This window comes from Oncorhynchus nerka, linkage group LG26 (assembly GCF_034236695.1).
Source record: "Oncorhynchus nerka isolate Pitt River linkage group LG26, Oner_Uvic_2.0, whole genome shotgun sequence".
NCBI classification, from domain to species: Eukaryota; Metazoa; Chordata; class Actinopteri; order Salmoniformes; family Salmonidae; genus Oncorhynchus; species Oncorhynchus nerka.
Genome location: NC_088421.1, coordinates 29765901 through 29781579, shown reverse-complemented (window position 1 = coordinate 29781579; position 15679 = coordinate 29765901). Strand labels below are relative to the sequence as shown.

Below are 15679 nucleotides of genomic sequence, written 5' to 3'. Positions count from 1 at the left end.
TGACGGGGCTCGTTTTCTTTTTGCTCCAACATATTTGTAACTCTTGTGTTTTTCCCAAGGACAAAGGACCTAATGACATGGAGTCAAGAGGGAGAACTGTAACAAACGGTGGACGTTTGTATAAGAAAAGAAAACCTAACACCATATTATAAGACACAGTAATACTGTATATAATATACATATGATAAGATACACATTTGTGACTAGCTTCATCATAATCAGTCATGTCAACCCCAAGGCACATTCTGAAAAGTGTCTTTTACTGCTTTTCTATAATCTAAACAGTTTATTAGGTTAATTCTCTATGCGACAGCTGTAACCTGGATAAGTTAGGAAATGTGTTCTAGTGATATCAGTTGAAATTCCAAAACTGACCAAGACTTTTAGATAATAATCATTTAGATAAGTTACCTACACGTTTAATTACTATTATCTGAAAATGAGTGTGCGGCATATGACTGATTATGATACAACAAGTCACATTTTAGCTATACAACATTATATATCAAATTCTGTGAAAGTATGATAAGATCATACACTAGTATTGTATACTATACATACAAGCAATTATATATATATAACATACACCTGAAAAGATGCTTAAAACGTTAACCTCTCTAGTATAGACATATCCAAGGTCATGAGGTCTCATGTCTTGTGGAAATGTCAAATAGCTAAACAGTGACTAGACGTTATTTAGAGTAGGCCTCATTATCACAGGGCCCAGTCTAAGAAGCTCTATTTTACCAAAGCAATTATTCATTATTTCTGAATTGAGAGTTAGCATGTCAGTTAAAATAACTTGCATAATTTGTCCCATTTAACACATGTAATCCTACTTTCAGTAAAGAACGTTGATGTTCCATTTTAGACTCTAGATGATATTACATCAGACTTAAATCACTGTATTCATAGGAAATCATAATTGGTCAGTTCAAACAGGAAACACTTCATATGGATGTTCTCTTTATAATGCATTATAGGAGCATTAATAACACCTTCTATGCATAATGCATCAGGATGCACAGCATAGGTGCTAATAACTGCTCATGAACATCTATAACTACATAAAGCATTATCACCAGGATGTGTAATGCCTTATGAAGAAAAGTATTACTATGCCAGATGCCACATTAGGATCGTTATTTTATACATTATGTGCTCATTAAGCTAAAAAGTAGTAAGTAATTGCAAAGTTGCTAATTAGCGAAAATGCTAAAATATCCCGTGATGATATTCGAACACGCAACCTTTGGGTTGTTAGACGTTCGCGTTATAAGTCCGCCCATCCGAAACCAAAGCATAGATTACTGTCTGAGCTTGTCCATAGACTGTTTACGGGGTAAAGAAAGCAAATGATATTTTGTAATTAGGGTGAACTATCCCTTTAACAGGAGTGCGGAACTCCTACGTGAAGTCGTTACAGTATAGCCCTCTGACACATTTTCCTAAAGAGTCTTTCATGAGGTCATACCACTTAGCTTCATAATCACAAGGCATTATGCTGCCTGCTTAAAATGCTGAAGGAATATAGACATGTATCAGCCATTAGTGCCAATGTCATGCAATATGATGTATAATGCATAGATTACAAGGTGTTATAAATACACTTATCACACATTATGAAGAGGGTATTCATAGGAAGTGTTACCTGCAGTTCTTGCGGAAGGAACTGTACCCCACATCCCCACCTACTAGTGACATTGTGAAAAATACCACAACTTTAGACAGGAATTGTGTAGCTATGTTGACATTTATGTTCACAGTTTCATTAGAATATTTATTTCGGTCAGAGTGTCTGTCAGGTCAAATGACTTAGGCGAATGACATACCCATATACATTGACATCTTATAACCTTAGTGTCTGAAAAGGTTCATTTTCTTCATCTTTTGATTATGTTAATTTGACTTATTTGTAATGTATTTCATGTCATGTATGTGGGTTGGTCCCATACTGTTATGAATGGTTTTCACCTGATGCTTTTATGGTTAGTTACCTTACACATGTATTTAGTTTTATTTATGACTTTTTCATGACCAATTTACACTCAGTGTACAAAACATTAAGAACATGACAGACTGACCAGGTGAATCCAGGCGAAAGCTATGATCTCTAATTGATGTCACTTGTTAAATCCACTTCAATCAGTGTAGGGGGAAGGAGACAGGTTAAATACGTTTTTTTCTAATCCTTGAGACATGGATTGTGTGTGGGTGCCATTCAGAGGGTGAATGGGCATGACAAAAGATTGAACTGCCTTTGAACGGGGTGTGGTAGGTGCCAGGCTCACTGGTTTGAGTGTGTCAAGAACTGCAACTCTGCTGGACTTTTCACTCTCAACAGTTTCCCATGTGTATCAAGAATGGTCCACCACCCAAAGGACACCCAGCCAACTTGACACAACTCTGGAAAGCTTTGGAGTCGACATGGGCCAGCATCCCTGTGGAAAGCTTTCGACACCTTGTAGTGTCCATCCCTTGACCAATTCAGGCTGTTCTGAGGGCAAAAGCGGGTGTAACTCAATAGTAGGAAGGTGTTCCTAATGTTTGTACACTGTGTATAGTACTATGTATTTTGACTGTTGGATTGATATGATCTGCTCATACATTGCCATACAAGTGAGTGAGTTAAGACTATTGTTTAATGAACGACTCAGGTCTGATGGATACAGTTGTCCCTCATACTCTCATGTATTATTTGTATGAACAAACCTCCACATCATTGTCATATCTACTTTTTAGGAAGGCTGTTCTGCAGAGTTTTGTGTATGGGCACAACTTGTTTTATTTAATACATGAACATTTGAGTAATTTAGCAGATGCTCTTATGCAGAGTGTCTTACAGGAGCAATTCAAGTTTAGTGCCTTGCTCAAAGGTACCTCGACAGACCAAGTCGGCTTGGGGATTCAAACCAGTGACTTTTCAGTGACTGGTACAACGCTTATTAATATTATGATGAGTTGCTTTCCTTTCATCATTAAAACATTCCTTTCTAGCTTGTGGTCATGTTTTCTTCAAATGAGACACTGGTGGAGAGGGAAAGATCAAACTGATTTATTTAGTCTTGTGTCACTCGTTTTCAGTTTTTCAAGTTTATGCAGACACACACACACACACACACACACACACATGCAGGCACACACACACACGTGCCACGCTAATGCTCCTGGTTTCTACAGTAGCTGCTCATGTGATCATGTACACAGACTGTATGTCTGTCTTTGTGGGATGTCTGATGTGTTCACCAGTAACATACAGGAGCCAATGATGGTATGGCGCGGTATGTATGGTACAGTATGGTATGGATGAGTTCCTGATGTTTTCCTATTTCATCCCACTCTGAAATGTACCACGTGATTGTAATAATGATATTCTCTTCACACCCTCCACTCACTGAGGGTCAGATGTCACAGTCAACCTAGAGTGTTCATCTTTATAAACATGTTAAAAACACTAACTACTAGTGATCACTTTACCCGCGGAATCATTCAAACAGTTATCTACCATGAGGTAAAGTTATCTACCATGAGGTATAGTTATCTACCATGAGGTATAGTTATCTACCATGATGTATAGTTATCTACCATGAGGTATAGTTATCTACCATGAGGTATAGTTATCATATACCATGAGGTATAGTTATCTAACATGAGGTATAGTTATCTACCATGAGGTATAGTTATCTACCATGAGGTATAGTTATCTACCATGAGGTATAGTTATATACCATGATCTATAGTTATCTAACATGAGGTAAAGTTATATACCATGATGTATAGTTATCTACCATGAGGTATAGTTATCTACCATGAGGTATAGTTATCTACCATGAGGTATAGTTATCTACCATGAGGTATAGTTATCTACCATGAGGTAAAGTTATCTACCATGAGGTATAGTTATCTACCATGAGGTATAGTTATCTACCATGAGGTATAGTTATCATATACCATGAGGTATAGTTATCTAACATGAGGTATAGTATCTACTGAGGTATAGTTATCTACCATGAGGTATAGTATCTACTGAGGTATAGTTATCTACCATGATCTATAGTTATCTAACATGAGGTAAAGTTAAATACCATGATCTATAGTTATCTAACATGAGGTGTTATATACCATGATGTATAGTTATCTACCATGAGGTATAGTTATCTACCATGAGGTATAGTTATCTACCATGAGGTATAGTTATCTACCATGAGGTAAAGTTATCTACCATGAGGTATAGTTATCTACCATGAGGTATAGTTATCTACCATGAGGTAAAGTTATCTACCATGAAGTATAGTTATCTACCATGAGGTATAGTTATCTACCATGAGTTAATGGGGCAGCAGGTAACCTAGTGGAGCGTTGGGCCAGTAACCGAAAGGTTGCTGGATCAAATCCTCGAGCTGACAAGGTAAAAATCTGTCGTTCTGCCACTGAGCAAGGCAGTTAACCCACTGGTCTCCGGGTGCGGAAGACGTGGGTGTCGATTAAGACAGCCCCCCGCACCTCTCTGATTCAGAGAGTGGTTGGGTTAAATGTGGAATACACATTTCAGTTGAAGGCATCAGTTGTACAACTTACTAGGTATCCCCCTTTTCCCTACAGTTCAACAAAACCATGTGCTTCATTCCTACAGTACAACAACAGCCCCGTCTAGTGGTCAGAAGTGTTGTGTGCAGGACCCTGAGTTTTTACTGACCTTGTGACCTTCTAGACAGGTGATGTGGGCATAGAGTTCTGCACTTCAATCACATCGCAGTGCACCACCCACAGTGCAATAAAGCACTATTATCCGACTGCCCCACCAGTAGGAATCAGGTCAAGTTGTCATCCTACTGGAGGCTTTACATGGTTAAAGGAACATTTATTGAAAATATTATAACGTTTTAATATCAATGCCTTAAGTTGTATACAAAAAAATCTAGTTTAAATGTCACAAAACGTAAAAATATTTATCCAAAAAGCAGATGTGTTTATTGTTGCTCCTCCTTATGATGTAACTTCCGCTCAACAAGAGAAAGACTGTCCTTCCCTCCTTGGTTTGCATTGCACCGACAGACTGGAACTCAACACGCAGCACACAGTAGTTTGTAATAAGAGGCCACCATGTCTATTTGTTATCTGTTTGGTTTATTATTGATAATCCTGTTAATTCAAGGTAAGAAGATTGTGTTTTGACCTTGTATTTTTTCTGGGTGAAGCTGACATTTCATGTCTTAGTCACCCCAATTCCTGACACATATTTACAGTAGTGTAGTTGGATTCGTTTTTTCGATGTCTTGAGTGTTTGCTTATCTCTCAGCTATTTGCCATTCTCTTGAAAAAGTTACAATTCTCAGGAAAGAGAGATTGCAAAATATATTGGAGTGGAGAAGAAACCAAGAAGTTGTGCAAGCCTCCGAACTGGAAATGCGTACAAATACTGTGTAAAGGAGAAGGAGAAGCCTATATGTGAGCAGTGGCAATCAGTGGTTTCCAATAAGGTAAGATATCTGTTTATTGTATCTCACAAGACTCTCGTGACTACAACTACATATGATGTACAACTTTCAAACTGGGGATTAAATATGACTCACAGGCTTCACTATCAGACTACTGTAGAATCAGAAATGTGACTTTCTTTCACACTTCAGGGGAGGCAGGAAGCGTAGTGGTTCAAGTGTTGGGCCAGTAACCTACAGGTTGCTGGATTAAATCCCCAAACTGACAAGGTGAAAATCTGTTGTTCTGCCCCTGAACAAGGCAGTTAACCCACTGCTCCCTGGTAGGCTGTCATTGTAAAAAATCATTTGTTCTTAACTGACTTGCAATGTTAAATAGATAAAAAATACAGACGGTAGATACAGTTTAATGACAAATGTATTCAGACATGTAGAATATTGTTTTTGTGGGTTAGATGTCTAACTTTACTTTTGTAGGTTTTCTTCCACAGACGTCTACGTGGCTTGCTGAACTTTGTCAACACAAAAACACTACACATACACACAATGTGATTGATGTCAGCTACTCCTGCATCACCCTCCTGGACTGTGTCAATGTAGACCACACTGCCATAAGTGATCGGTCTGTGAGTATGGCTATTTATCACTGCAGTTTAGGTTTATGTACAGTTACCTTGTAAACTACAATACCAGAGGTATGATAATGGCCTATTCTACATCCAAACCAATTTCATACATATATTATTTAGCATACTGTATGTAAAGACAATGTTAAATTAAGTATAGTCTGATGGGTGAGAATAGTATCACGTGTGAATCATGCCCAGCGTGTGTAGTCTATAAAGCAAGAAACAGTACTTACATTTTTTGGTGACTTTGCAAATCGTAGTCACATGCATCATGCAGCCTGTATAGTTTGATAAGCTTTTCTTTTCTGGATTGATATTCTTTCTCGATTTATCTCAGTCTTGTCAGACATTTTGTAAAGTTACTGTTGTTTATCAAACATTATCATAATTTCTTATTAATGAAATAATCTCATCTTTGGCAAACAAGGCCACAGAGACGTGGAAGAGGGTCAGGGCATTCCAGAACCAAACTCCATTCCTCTGATGCAGAATGAGCAACGTGATACCAGGTAAACCTTTCCACATCACTTTGATGATATGTATGATAGTCTTACTGTCTTCAGCTGTTGCTATGGGTCATATTAGTTTCTGTCTCTATAGAACAGGGCTCTCCAACCCTGATCCTGTAGGATTTCCCTCCAACTCTTATCTAGCACACCTGATTCTAATAATTAGCTCAGGGATGGGCAACTGGAGGTTGAGGGTAGCTCTCCAGGAACAGGGTTGGAGAGAGAACCCACAGGATGGTAGCTCTCCAGGAACAGGGTTGGAAAGCCCTGCTATAGAAGGCAAAGGAAGAATTACTCAATAGATCTGCATGGCATTTCTAAATACCAGCAATGTCTATTGGCAAGCAACAACATTCAGCAAAAACCCTGCCTTTAGAGCCCTGCCCAGGCAAGACATAACATATTCAAGCCAGAAGGACAACTGGTGTATTTTTAACTGTGGTGTAATGTACCTTAGATGATTCCAGTTGTACCTGTGGGTATCTGACTGAACCTTTGGTACATGTTTTATCACAGAGACATCAGACGGTGAGACTGTTGAATCTGTGGTTGTTCTCAGGTTAGTTAGAATACCTCTACTACATCTCTATAGTCTACTCTGTCCTGGATCAGTTTGCCTTGCTTTTCCTTTCAGTCATGCTCATCATAATCTCACTTTTAGTGACCAAGGAGGTGAGCCAGGAGAGGAGAGCAGGCAGCCCATGGACAATGAAGAGACAGGCACTGACAACCCTCTGCTGAATGGAGATGCCAGGTAAACTGTACCACATGACTAATCACCTGCCAGTCCTCTGTAATGTAGGCTATGGATATGGAGAACATTTGTATATTTCCCAGTCCTTATCAATGTAATAATCTCCCCCTTAGCGACCAAGGAGAGGAAGGTGTTCTAGGAATGGAGGATGGAAAGCCGTCAGACAATGATATAGCAGACACTGAAACCAGTCAGAAGACACATGCTGATTCCCATCCACTGAATGTACCCAAGGTTGTCAGGTAAATTATCCACATGAGGACTCCTTTGGTAGATCGTCATTATCTGTTGAATGACAATCTCATTTCTCCCTTCAGAATTGATCCCATGGATCATGTTAGTCTCTACCTCTATGGAGGACAGTGTTGTTTCTGGTGGATCAAGAGTTTTAACCCTGATGAGATCCCTGTTATTGCTCCCACAGGGTTAACAGCCAGACTGATGACACACAGCTTCTGGGTCAACCTCTGTCACGCCCTGGTCTAAGTATTTTGTGTTTTCTTCATGTATTGGGTCAGGCCAGGGTGTGGCATAGAGTTTTTGTATTGTGGTGTGTTTTGTCTTGGGATTTTGGAATGTGTGTATAGTGGGATTGTATAAGTGGGGGTGTTCTAGGAGAGTCTATGTTGTCTGATGGTTCTCAATCAGAGGCAGGTGTTTACCGTTGTCTCTGATTGGGAATCACACCTAGAGCCAATTCTTTGGCTGTATTGTGGGTGATTGTCCTGTGTGTCTTGATGTCCTGGTTAGAGGTTAGTAGACACTTGTATAGGCTGTTTTCGGTTTATAGTTTAGTGTTTTGTTGTGTGCTACAGTTTATTAAAGATGAACAACAGACACGCTGCAGTTTGTCTGACTCTCCTTCACCATTAGAAAGCTTACAGAATCACCCACCTCAGGACCAAGCAGCGTGTCAACAGGCAGGAGCCACAGGAGAAGCAACAGAGGCAGCAGCAGCAGGAGCAGCAGCAGCTACAGTGGGAGAGATTGCACTACCTGGAGAAATGGACATGGGAGGAGGTACTGGACGGTAAAGGACCCTGGGATCAGCCTGGAGATTATTGTCGCCCCAAAGCCGAGCTGGAGGCAGCAAAAGCAGAGAGGCGGCATTATGAGGAGCTCTGGCAGAGCGGATGGAAGCCTGAGAGTCAGCCCCAAAATTTCTTGGGGGCTCAAAATGGCTACGCTAGGTAGGAGACCTTTTGCTAACTTCCTGTGGTTTCCGGGGGCGAGAGAGACCGGGCAGGCACCTTGTTATGCAGTGGTGCGCACGGTGTCCCCAGTGCGGGTGCATAGCCCGGTGCGATATATTCCAGCTCCTCGTATCGGCCGGGCTAGAGTGGGCATCGAGCCAGGTAATTGGGCAGGCTCGGTGCTCAAGAGCTCCAGTGCGCCTGCACGGTCCGGTCTATCCAGTACCACCTCCACACCCCAGCCCTCCGGTAGCAGCTCCCGCACCAGGCTTCCTGTGCGTGACCTCGGTTCATTACCACCAGTGCCAGCACCACGCATCAGGCCTACAGTGTGTCCCGCCTGTCCAGCGCTGCCGAGCGTCCCGCCTGTCCGATACAGCTGCCGGAGCGTCCCGCCTGTCCAGCGCTTATTATAAGATCCCGCCTGTCCGATATGCAGGACGTCCCGCCTGTCCGGCGCAGTAATATATCCCGCCTGTCCAGTGCCGGAGCGTCCCGCCTGTCCGATAAGCTACAGCGTAATGTCCGCGCCGCTGCCGGAGCGTCCCGCCTGTCGGCGCCGCTGCCGAGCGTCCCGCCTGTCCGGCGCCGCTGCCGGAGCCTCCCGCCTGTCCGGCGCCGATGCCGGAGCGTCCCGCCTGTCCGGCGCCACTGCCGAGCGTCCCGCCTGTCCGGCGCACTGCCGGAGCGTCCCGCCTTCCGGCGCTGTCAGAGCTACATGCCAGAGGCGCCAGAGCCCCTCATTCCAGAGGCACCAGTACTCCTCTGTTCAGCGCAGCCAGAGCTGTCAGCCTGTGAAGCATCCAGAGCTGTCAGTCTGCCCAGCGCCGTCTGAGCTACCCGTCTGCCCAGCGCCGTCTGCCCAGCGCCGTCTGAGCTACCCGTCTGCCCAGCGCCGTCTGAGCCACCCGTGCCCAGCGCCGTCTGAGCCACCCGTCTGCCCAGCGCCGTCTGAGCCACCCGTCTGCCCAGCGCCGCCAGTGCCGCCAGTTTGCCCAGCGCCGCCAGTCTGCCCAGCGCCGCCAGTGCCGCCAGTCTGCCCAGCGCCGCCAGTCTGCCCAGCGCCGCCAGTCTGCCCAGCGCCGCCAGTCTGCCCAGCGCCGCCAGTCTGCCCAGCGCCGTCTGAGCCACCCGTCTGCCCAGCGCCGCCAGTGCCGCCAGTCTGCCCAGCGCCGCCAGTCTGCCCAGCGCCACCAGTGCCGCCAGTCTGCCAGGATCAGTTAGATTCGCCATTCAGCCAGGATCCGCCAGTGTGCCAGGATCCGCCAGTCAGCAAGGATCCGCCAGTCTGCCAGGATCCGCCAGAAGTGCCAGTCAGCCAGGATCTGCCAGATCCGCTAGTCAGCCAGGATCCGCCAGTCGGCCAGGATCTGCCAGGATCCGCCAGTCGGCCAGGATCTGCCAGATCCGCTAGTCAGCCAGGATCCGCCAGTCGGCCAGGATCTGCCAGAACCGCTAGTCAGCCAGGATCCGCCAGTCAGCCAGGATCTGCCAGATCCGCTTGTCAGCCAGGATACGTCAGTCAGCCAGGATCTGCCAGTCAGCCAGGATCTGCCAGATCCGCTAGTCAGCCAGGATCCGCCAGTCAGCCAGGATCCGCCAGTCAGCCAGGATCTGCCAGTCAGCCAGGATCTGTCGGAACCACCAGCCAGCCAGGATCTGGTAGATCCATCAACCTGCCTGAGCTTCCTCTCACTCCCGAGCTTCCTCTCACTCCCGAGCTTCCTCTCACTCCCGAGCTTTCTCTCACTCCCGAGCTTTCTCTCACTCCCGAGCTTTCTCTCACTCCCGAGCCTCCTCTCACTCCCGAGCCTCCTCTCACTCCCGAGCCTCCTCTCACTCCCGAGCTTCCTCTCACTCCCGAGCTTCCTCTCACTCCCGAGCTTCCTCTCACTCCCGAGCTTCCTCTCACTCCCGAGCTTCCTCTCACTCCCGAGCTTCCCCTCAGTCCCGAGCTGCCTCAGTCCCGAGCTGCCCTCAGTCCCGATCTGCTCCTCAATCCAGTGGGTTTCTGGGTGAGGACTACTAGGTCATGGTCTGCTTGGACTATCCAGGGACGCGAGGAGAGGGGACTAAGACATTAATTGAGTGGGGTCCACGTCCCGCGCCGGAACCGCCACCATGGACAGACGCCCACCCGGACCCTCCCTATTTGTTTTGAGGTGCGTTCGGGAGTCCGCACCTTAGGGGGGGGGGGTTCTGTCACGCCCTGGTCTAAGTATTTTGTGTTTTCTTCATGTATTGGGTCAGGCCAGGGTGTGGCATAGAGTTTTTGTATTGTGGTGTGTTTTGTCTTGGGATTTTGGAATGTGTGTATAGTTTGATTGTAGCTTAGTGGGGTGTTCTAGGAGAGTCTATGGCTGTCTGAAGTGGTTCTCAATCAGAGGCAGGTGTTTACCGTTGTCTCTGATTGGGAACCATATTTAGGCAGCCATATTCTTTGGTTGTATTGTGGGTGATTGTCCTGTGTGTCTTGATGTCCTGGTTAGAGGTTAGTAGACACTTGTATAGGCTGTTTTCGGTTTTCGTTTTATAGTGTTAGTGTTTTGTTGTGTGCTACGTTTGTTTATTAAAGATGAATCGCAACAGACACGCTGCAGTTTGGTCCGACTCTCCTTCACCATTAGAAAGCCGTTACAACCTCAGAACAATGGACATGTGCCATATAGAAGGTGAGAATGTGTATGTATCTGTGTGTAAAGTTGCATGGGATGGTAGAGGAGGTTAAATAACTGGTTGAGGTCATGTTTCCTGATCCAGTCTGTATCTTACTCCACAGGGAATCACACCTGACCAATGGGGCTCCAGGTCAGGGTGCTGGTGAGACTTCACCCCTCCTCTGCAGGTGACTCACTCCTGAGTGAGGGGGGGGGGGATTTGTTCTCTAAAGGGAACAGTATTAAGGTGGACAATGAATGTGAATGTTGATGTCTTCTTTCTCCAACAGGGTTAACGATGAGACTAAGGAAGCGACTCCTGGTGCACAGAGTTCAGGACCTCTTCAGATGAATGGAGGTCCTCCCATGTCTAACAGAGCTGCAGAGGAGACCACTGCTCTATTGGACAAACAGGCCTTGGACAAGGACCAAGTCACCAAACCTCCTGAGTTAATAGTAAGTACTGTTAATGTCCTCTGACAACTGGTGAACTGTTTGTCTTGGTATCTAAAATGACGGGGCTCTTTTGTAACTCTTGTGTTTTTCCCAAGGACAAAGGACCTAATGACATGGAGTCAAGTAGAGGAGAACTGTAACAAATGGTGGACGTTTGTATAACAAAAGAAAACCTAATAAGACATTATAAGACACAGTAATATATGATATACAGTACTTATTATAAGATACAGTAATATATGATATACCGTACTTATGATAAGATACAGTAATTTATGATATACAGTACTCATTATAAGATACAGTAATATATGATATACAGTACTTATTATAAGATACAGTACTTATGATAAGATACAGTAATATATGAGAAACAGTACTTATGATAAGATACACATATGTGACTAGCTTCATCATAATCAGTCATGTCAACCCCAAGACACATTCTGACCAGTGTGTTTCACTGCACATTGATTTTCAGAAACATCAACAGTTTAAGTTAATTCTCTATGTGACAGGTATAATGTGGATAGGTTAGGAAACGTGTTTAAGTGAAATCAGTATGAAACATAAACCTCTTTAGTAGAGACATTTCCAAGATCATAAGGTCTCAATGTCTTGTGGACATGTCAAATAGCTAAACATTGACCGGGCGTTATTATTTACACTATGTATACACAAATATATGTAGACACCCCTTCAAATTAGTGGATATGTCTATTTCAGCGACACCCGTTGCTGACAGGTGTATAAAATCGAGCACGCATCCATGCAATATCCATAGACAAACATTGACAGTAGAATGGCCCGTACTGAAGAGCTCAGTGACTTTCAATGTGGCACCGTCATAGGATGCCACCTTTCCAACCAGTCAGTTCATAACATTTCTGCCCTGCTAGAGCTGCCCCGGTCAACTGTAAGGGCTGTTATTGTGGAGCATCATTGGCTCAGCCATGAAGGAGTAGGCCACACAACCACAACAGAACGTGACCGTCGTGTGGTGAAGCGTGTCAGTCGCAATCGTCCGTCCTCGGTTGCAACACACACTACAGAGTTCCAAACTGCGTCTGGAAGCATCGTCAGCACAACTGTTTGTCACGAGCTTCATGAACTGGGTTTCCATGACCGAACAGTCGCACACAAGCCTCAGATCAGCATGCGCAATGCCAAGCGTTGGCTGGAGTGGTGTAAAGCTCGACGCCATTGGACTCTGGAGCAGTGGAAACACATTCTTGCTTCACCATCTGTTAGTCCATCAGACGAATCTGGGTTTGTCGGATACCAGGAGAACGCTACCTGCCCCAATGCATAGTGCTAACTGTAAAGTTGGGTGGAGGAGGAATAATGGTCTAGGGCTGTTTTTCATGGTTCGGGCCCCTTAGTTCCAGTGCAGGGAAATCTTAACTCTACAGCATACAATGACATTCTAGACGAATCTGTGCTTCCAACTTTGTGGCAACAGTTTGGGGAAGGCCCTTTCCTGTTCCAGCATGACAATGCCCCCGTGCACAAAGCAAGGTCCATACAGAAATTATTTGTTTAGATCAGTGTGGAAGAACTTGACTGGCCTGCACCCCATCAAACACCTTTGGGATGAATTGGAACGCCGACTGCGAGCCAGGCCTAATCACCCAACACCAGTGCCCGACCTCACTAATGCACTTGTGGCTGAATGGAAGCAAGTCCGTGAAGGGATAGTTCACCCAAAATTACAAAACTACATATTGTTGTTCTTACCCTGTATGGACAAAATAAGAAAGCAAACCAATGCTTTTGTTTATTTACTTGGTTACGGAAATGCAAACGTTTTAGCACTTGTGGCACAAATCCAAGTCAATGACCCTGTTAAAAGCATTTTTCTGAAATCATCCTAGTGTCAACATTTGATTGTGTAGCTCAATTAAGTCATTTTAAGATGATTTGGACATGAAGCACAAAAACAATGCAAGAAATGGGATATTGGCTTCACATTACTTGACATTGGATTTGATGTAAAAAGTTTGCATTTGAAGACAGTGGTCAGGTAAACAAAACCAAAGCATGGATTACTGTCTGAGCTTGTCCATAGACTGTTTACGGGGTAAAGAAAGCACATGATATTTTGTAATTAGGGTGAACTATCCCTTTAACAGGAGTGCGGAACTCCTACGGGAAGTCGTTACAGTATAGCCCTCTGACACATTTTCCTAAGGAGACTTTCATGAGGTCATACCACTTAGCTTCATAATCACAAGGCATTATGCTGCCTGCTTAAAATGCTGAAGGAATATAGACATGTATCAGCCATTAGTGCCAATGTCATGCAATATGATGTATAATGCATAGATTACAAGGTGTTATAAATACACTTATCACACATTATGAAGAGGGTATTCATAGGACGTGTTACCCACAATGTTTATCACATTGAGAGTATCTGTCAGGTCAAATGACTTAGGCGAATGACATACCCACATACAGTACACTGACACCTTATAACCTTAGTGTCAGAAAAGGTCCATTTTCTTCACATCTGAATTAGGGTTGTTTACTTCCTAGTAATGTATTTGATATGTCATGTCTGTGGGTTGGTCCCATACATGTATGAATGGCTTTCAGTTGATGCATTTTATGGTTAGTTACATCACTCTTTGCATTTTGACTGTTGGATTGATATGATCTGCTCATACATTGCCATACAAGTGAGTGAGTTAAGACTATTGTTTAATGAACGACTCAGGTCTGATGGATACAGTTGACCCTCATACTCTTGTATTATTTGTAACAAACTTTCTGCATGTATTTGTATGAGGAAACCTCTACATTATTGTCATATCTACTTTTTATCCTGCAAGTTTAGGAGGACTATTCTGCAGAGTTTTGTGTTTTATATAATAGAAATGTAGAACTTAAGATGACTTCTTAGTATTATAATATATGTTTCATTCATTTCATCATTAAAACATTCCTTTCCAGCTTGTGGTCGTGTGTTCTTCAAATGAGACACTGGAGGAGAGGGAAAGATCCAACTCTGATTTATTTAGTCTTGTGTCACTCTTGTTTTTAGTTTTTCAAGTTCACGCACACACACACACACACACACACACACGCCACACTAAGGCTCCTGGTTTCTACAGTAGCTACTGTAGACCCTCACAGATGTGATCATGTACACAGCTGTACTGAGTCCAAATGACTGTACAGTATGTTTGTCTTAGTTGGATGTCTGATGTGTTCACCCGTAACACACAGTAGACAATGATGGTGTGGTACAGTATGTGGAAGATAATGAGTTTACTGATATGGACATTTCCCATACCTTTTTGTCTGTGGTAGTGATACATATTATGTACTCCTCTTCTTCATACAGATGGACTGAAGGACAGACAGACAGGTGGGCTGAGTTTGTCTGTGTAGACGGTTGATAGATTGGTACGTGATGCCTCTCCCTCAGTAGTTTCCCTGTGTAGACGGTTGATAGATTGGTACGTGATGCCTCTCCCTCAGTAGTTCCCCTGTGTAGACGGTTGATAGATTGGTACATGATGCCTCTCCCTCAGTAGTTTGTCTGTGTAGACGGTTGATAGATTGGTACATGATGCCTCTCCCTCAGTAGTTTGTCTGTGTAGACGGTTGATAGATTGGTACATGATGCCTCTCCCTCAGTAGTTCCCCTGTGTAGACGGTTGATAGATTGGTACGTGATGCCTCTCCCTCAGTAGTTTGCCTGTGTAGACGGTTGATAGATTGGTACATGATGCCTCTCCCTCAGTAGTTTGTCTGTGTAGACGGTTGATAGATTGGTACGTGATGCCTCTCCCTCAGTAGTTCCCCTGTGTAGACGGTTGATAGATTGGTACATGATGCCTCTCCCTCAGTAGTTTGTCTGTGTAGACGGTTGATAGATTGGTACATGATGCCTCTCCCTCAGTAGTTTCCCTGTGTAGACGGTTGATAGATTGGTACATGATGCCTCTCCCTCAGTAGTTTCCCTGTGTAGACGGTTGATAGATTGGTACGTGATGCCTCTCCCTCAGTAGTTTGTCTGTGTAGACGGTTGATAG

General features: G+C 44.1%; 1 protein-coding gene and 1 long non-coding RNA gene across 6 annotated transcripts in view; both read left to right on the top strand.

The window, feature by feature from the left end:
* LOC115126129 (uncharacterized) overlaps positions 1 to 2996 on the top strand; it is a 31433-nt gene extending 28437 nt beyond the window's left edge. For all 4 annotated transcript variants that reach the window (XM_065010369.1, XM_065010368.1, XM_065010367.1 and 1 more), the window contains one exon: positions 60 to 2996. In XM_065010369.1, coding sequence (XP_064866441.1) covers positions 60 to 152 — 93 coding nt within the window. In that variant the 3' untranslated portion in view covers positions 153 to 2996. The remainder of the gene's footprint in view (positions 1 to 59) is intronic.
* A 7576-nt stretch (positions 2997 to 10572) lies between these two features.
* Positions 10573 to 14590, top strand: LOC135564690 (uncharacterized). Of its 2 annotated transcripts, XR_010461214.1 has the most exons (5): positions 10573 to 10685; positions 11099 to 11195; positions 11303 to 11368; positions 11471 to 11636; positions 11732 to 14590. It is a non-coding gene; the product is annotated as an uncharacterized LOC135564690 (long non-coding RNA). The 2 variants fall into 2 exon arrangements; XR_010461213.1 differs by having other exon boundaries at positions 10574 to 11195.
* Positions 14591 to 15679: the final 1089 nt, after the last annotated feature.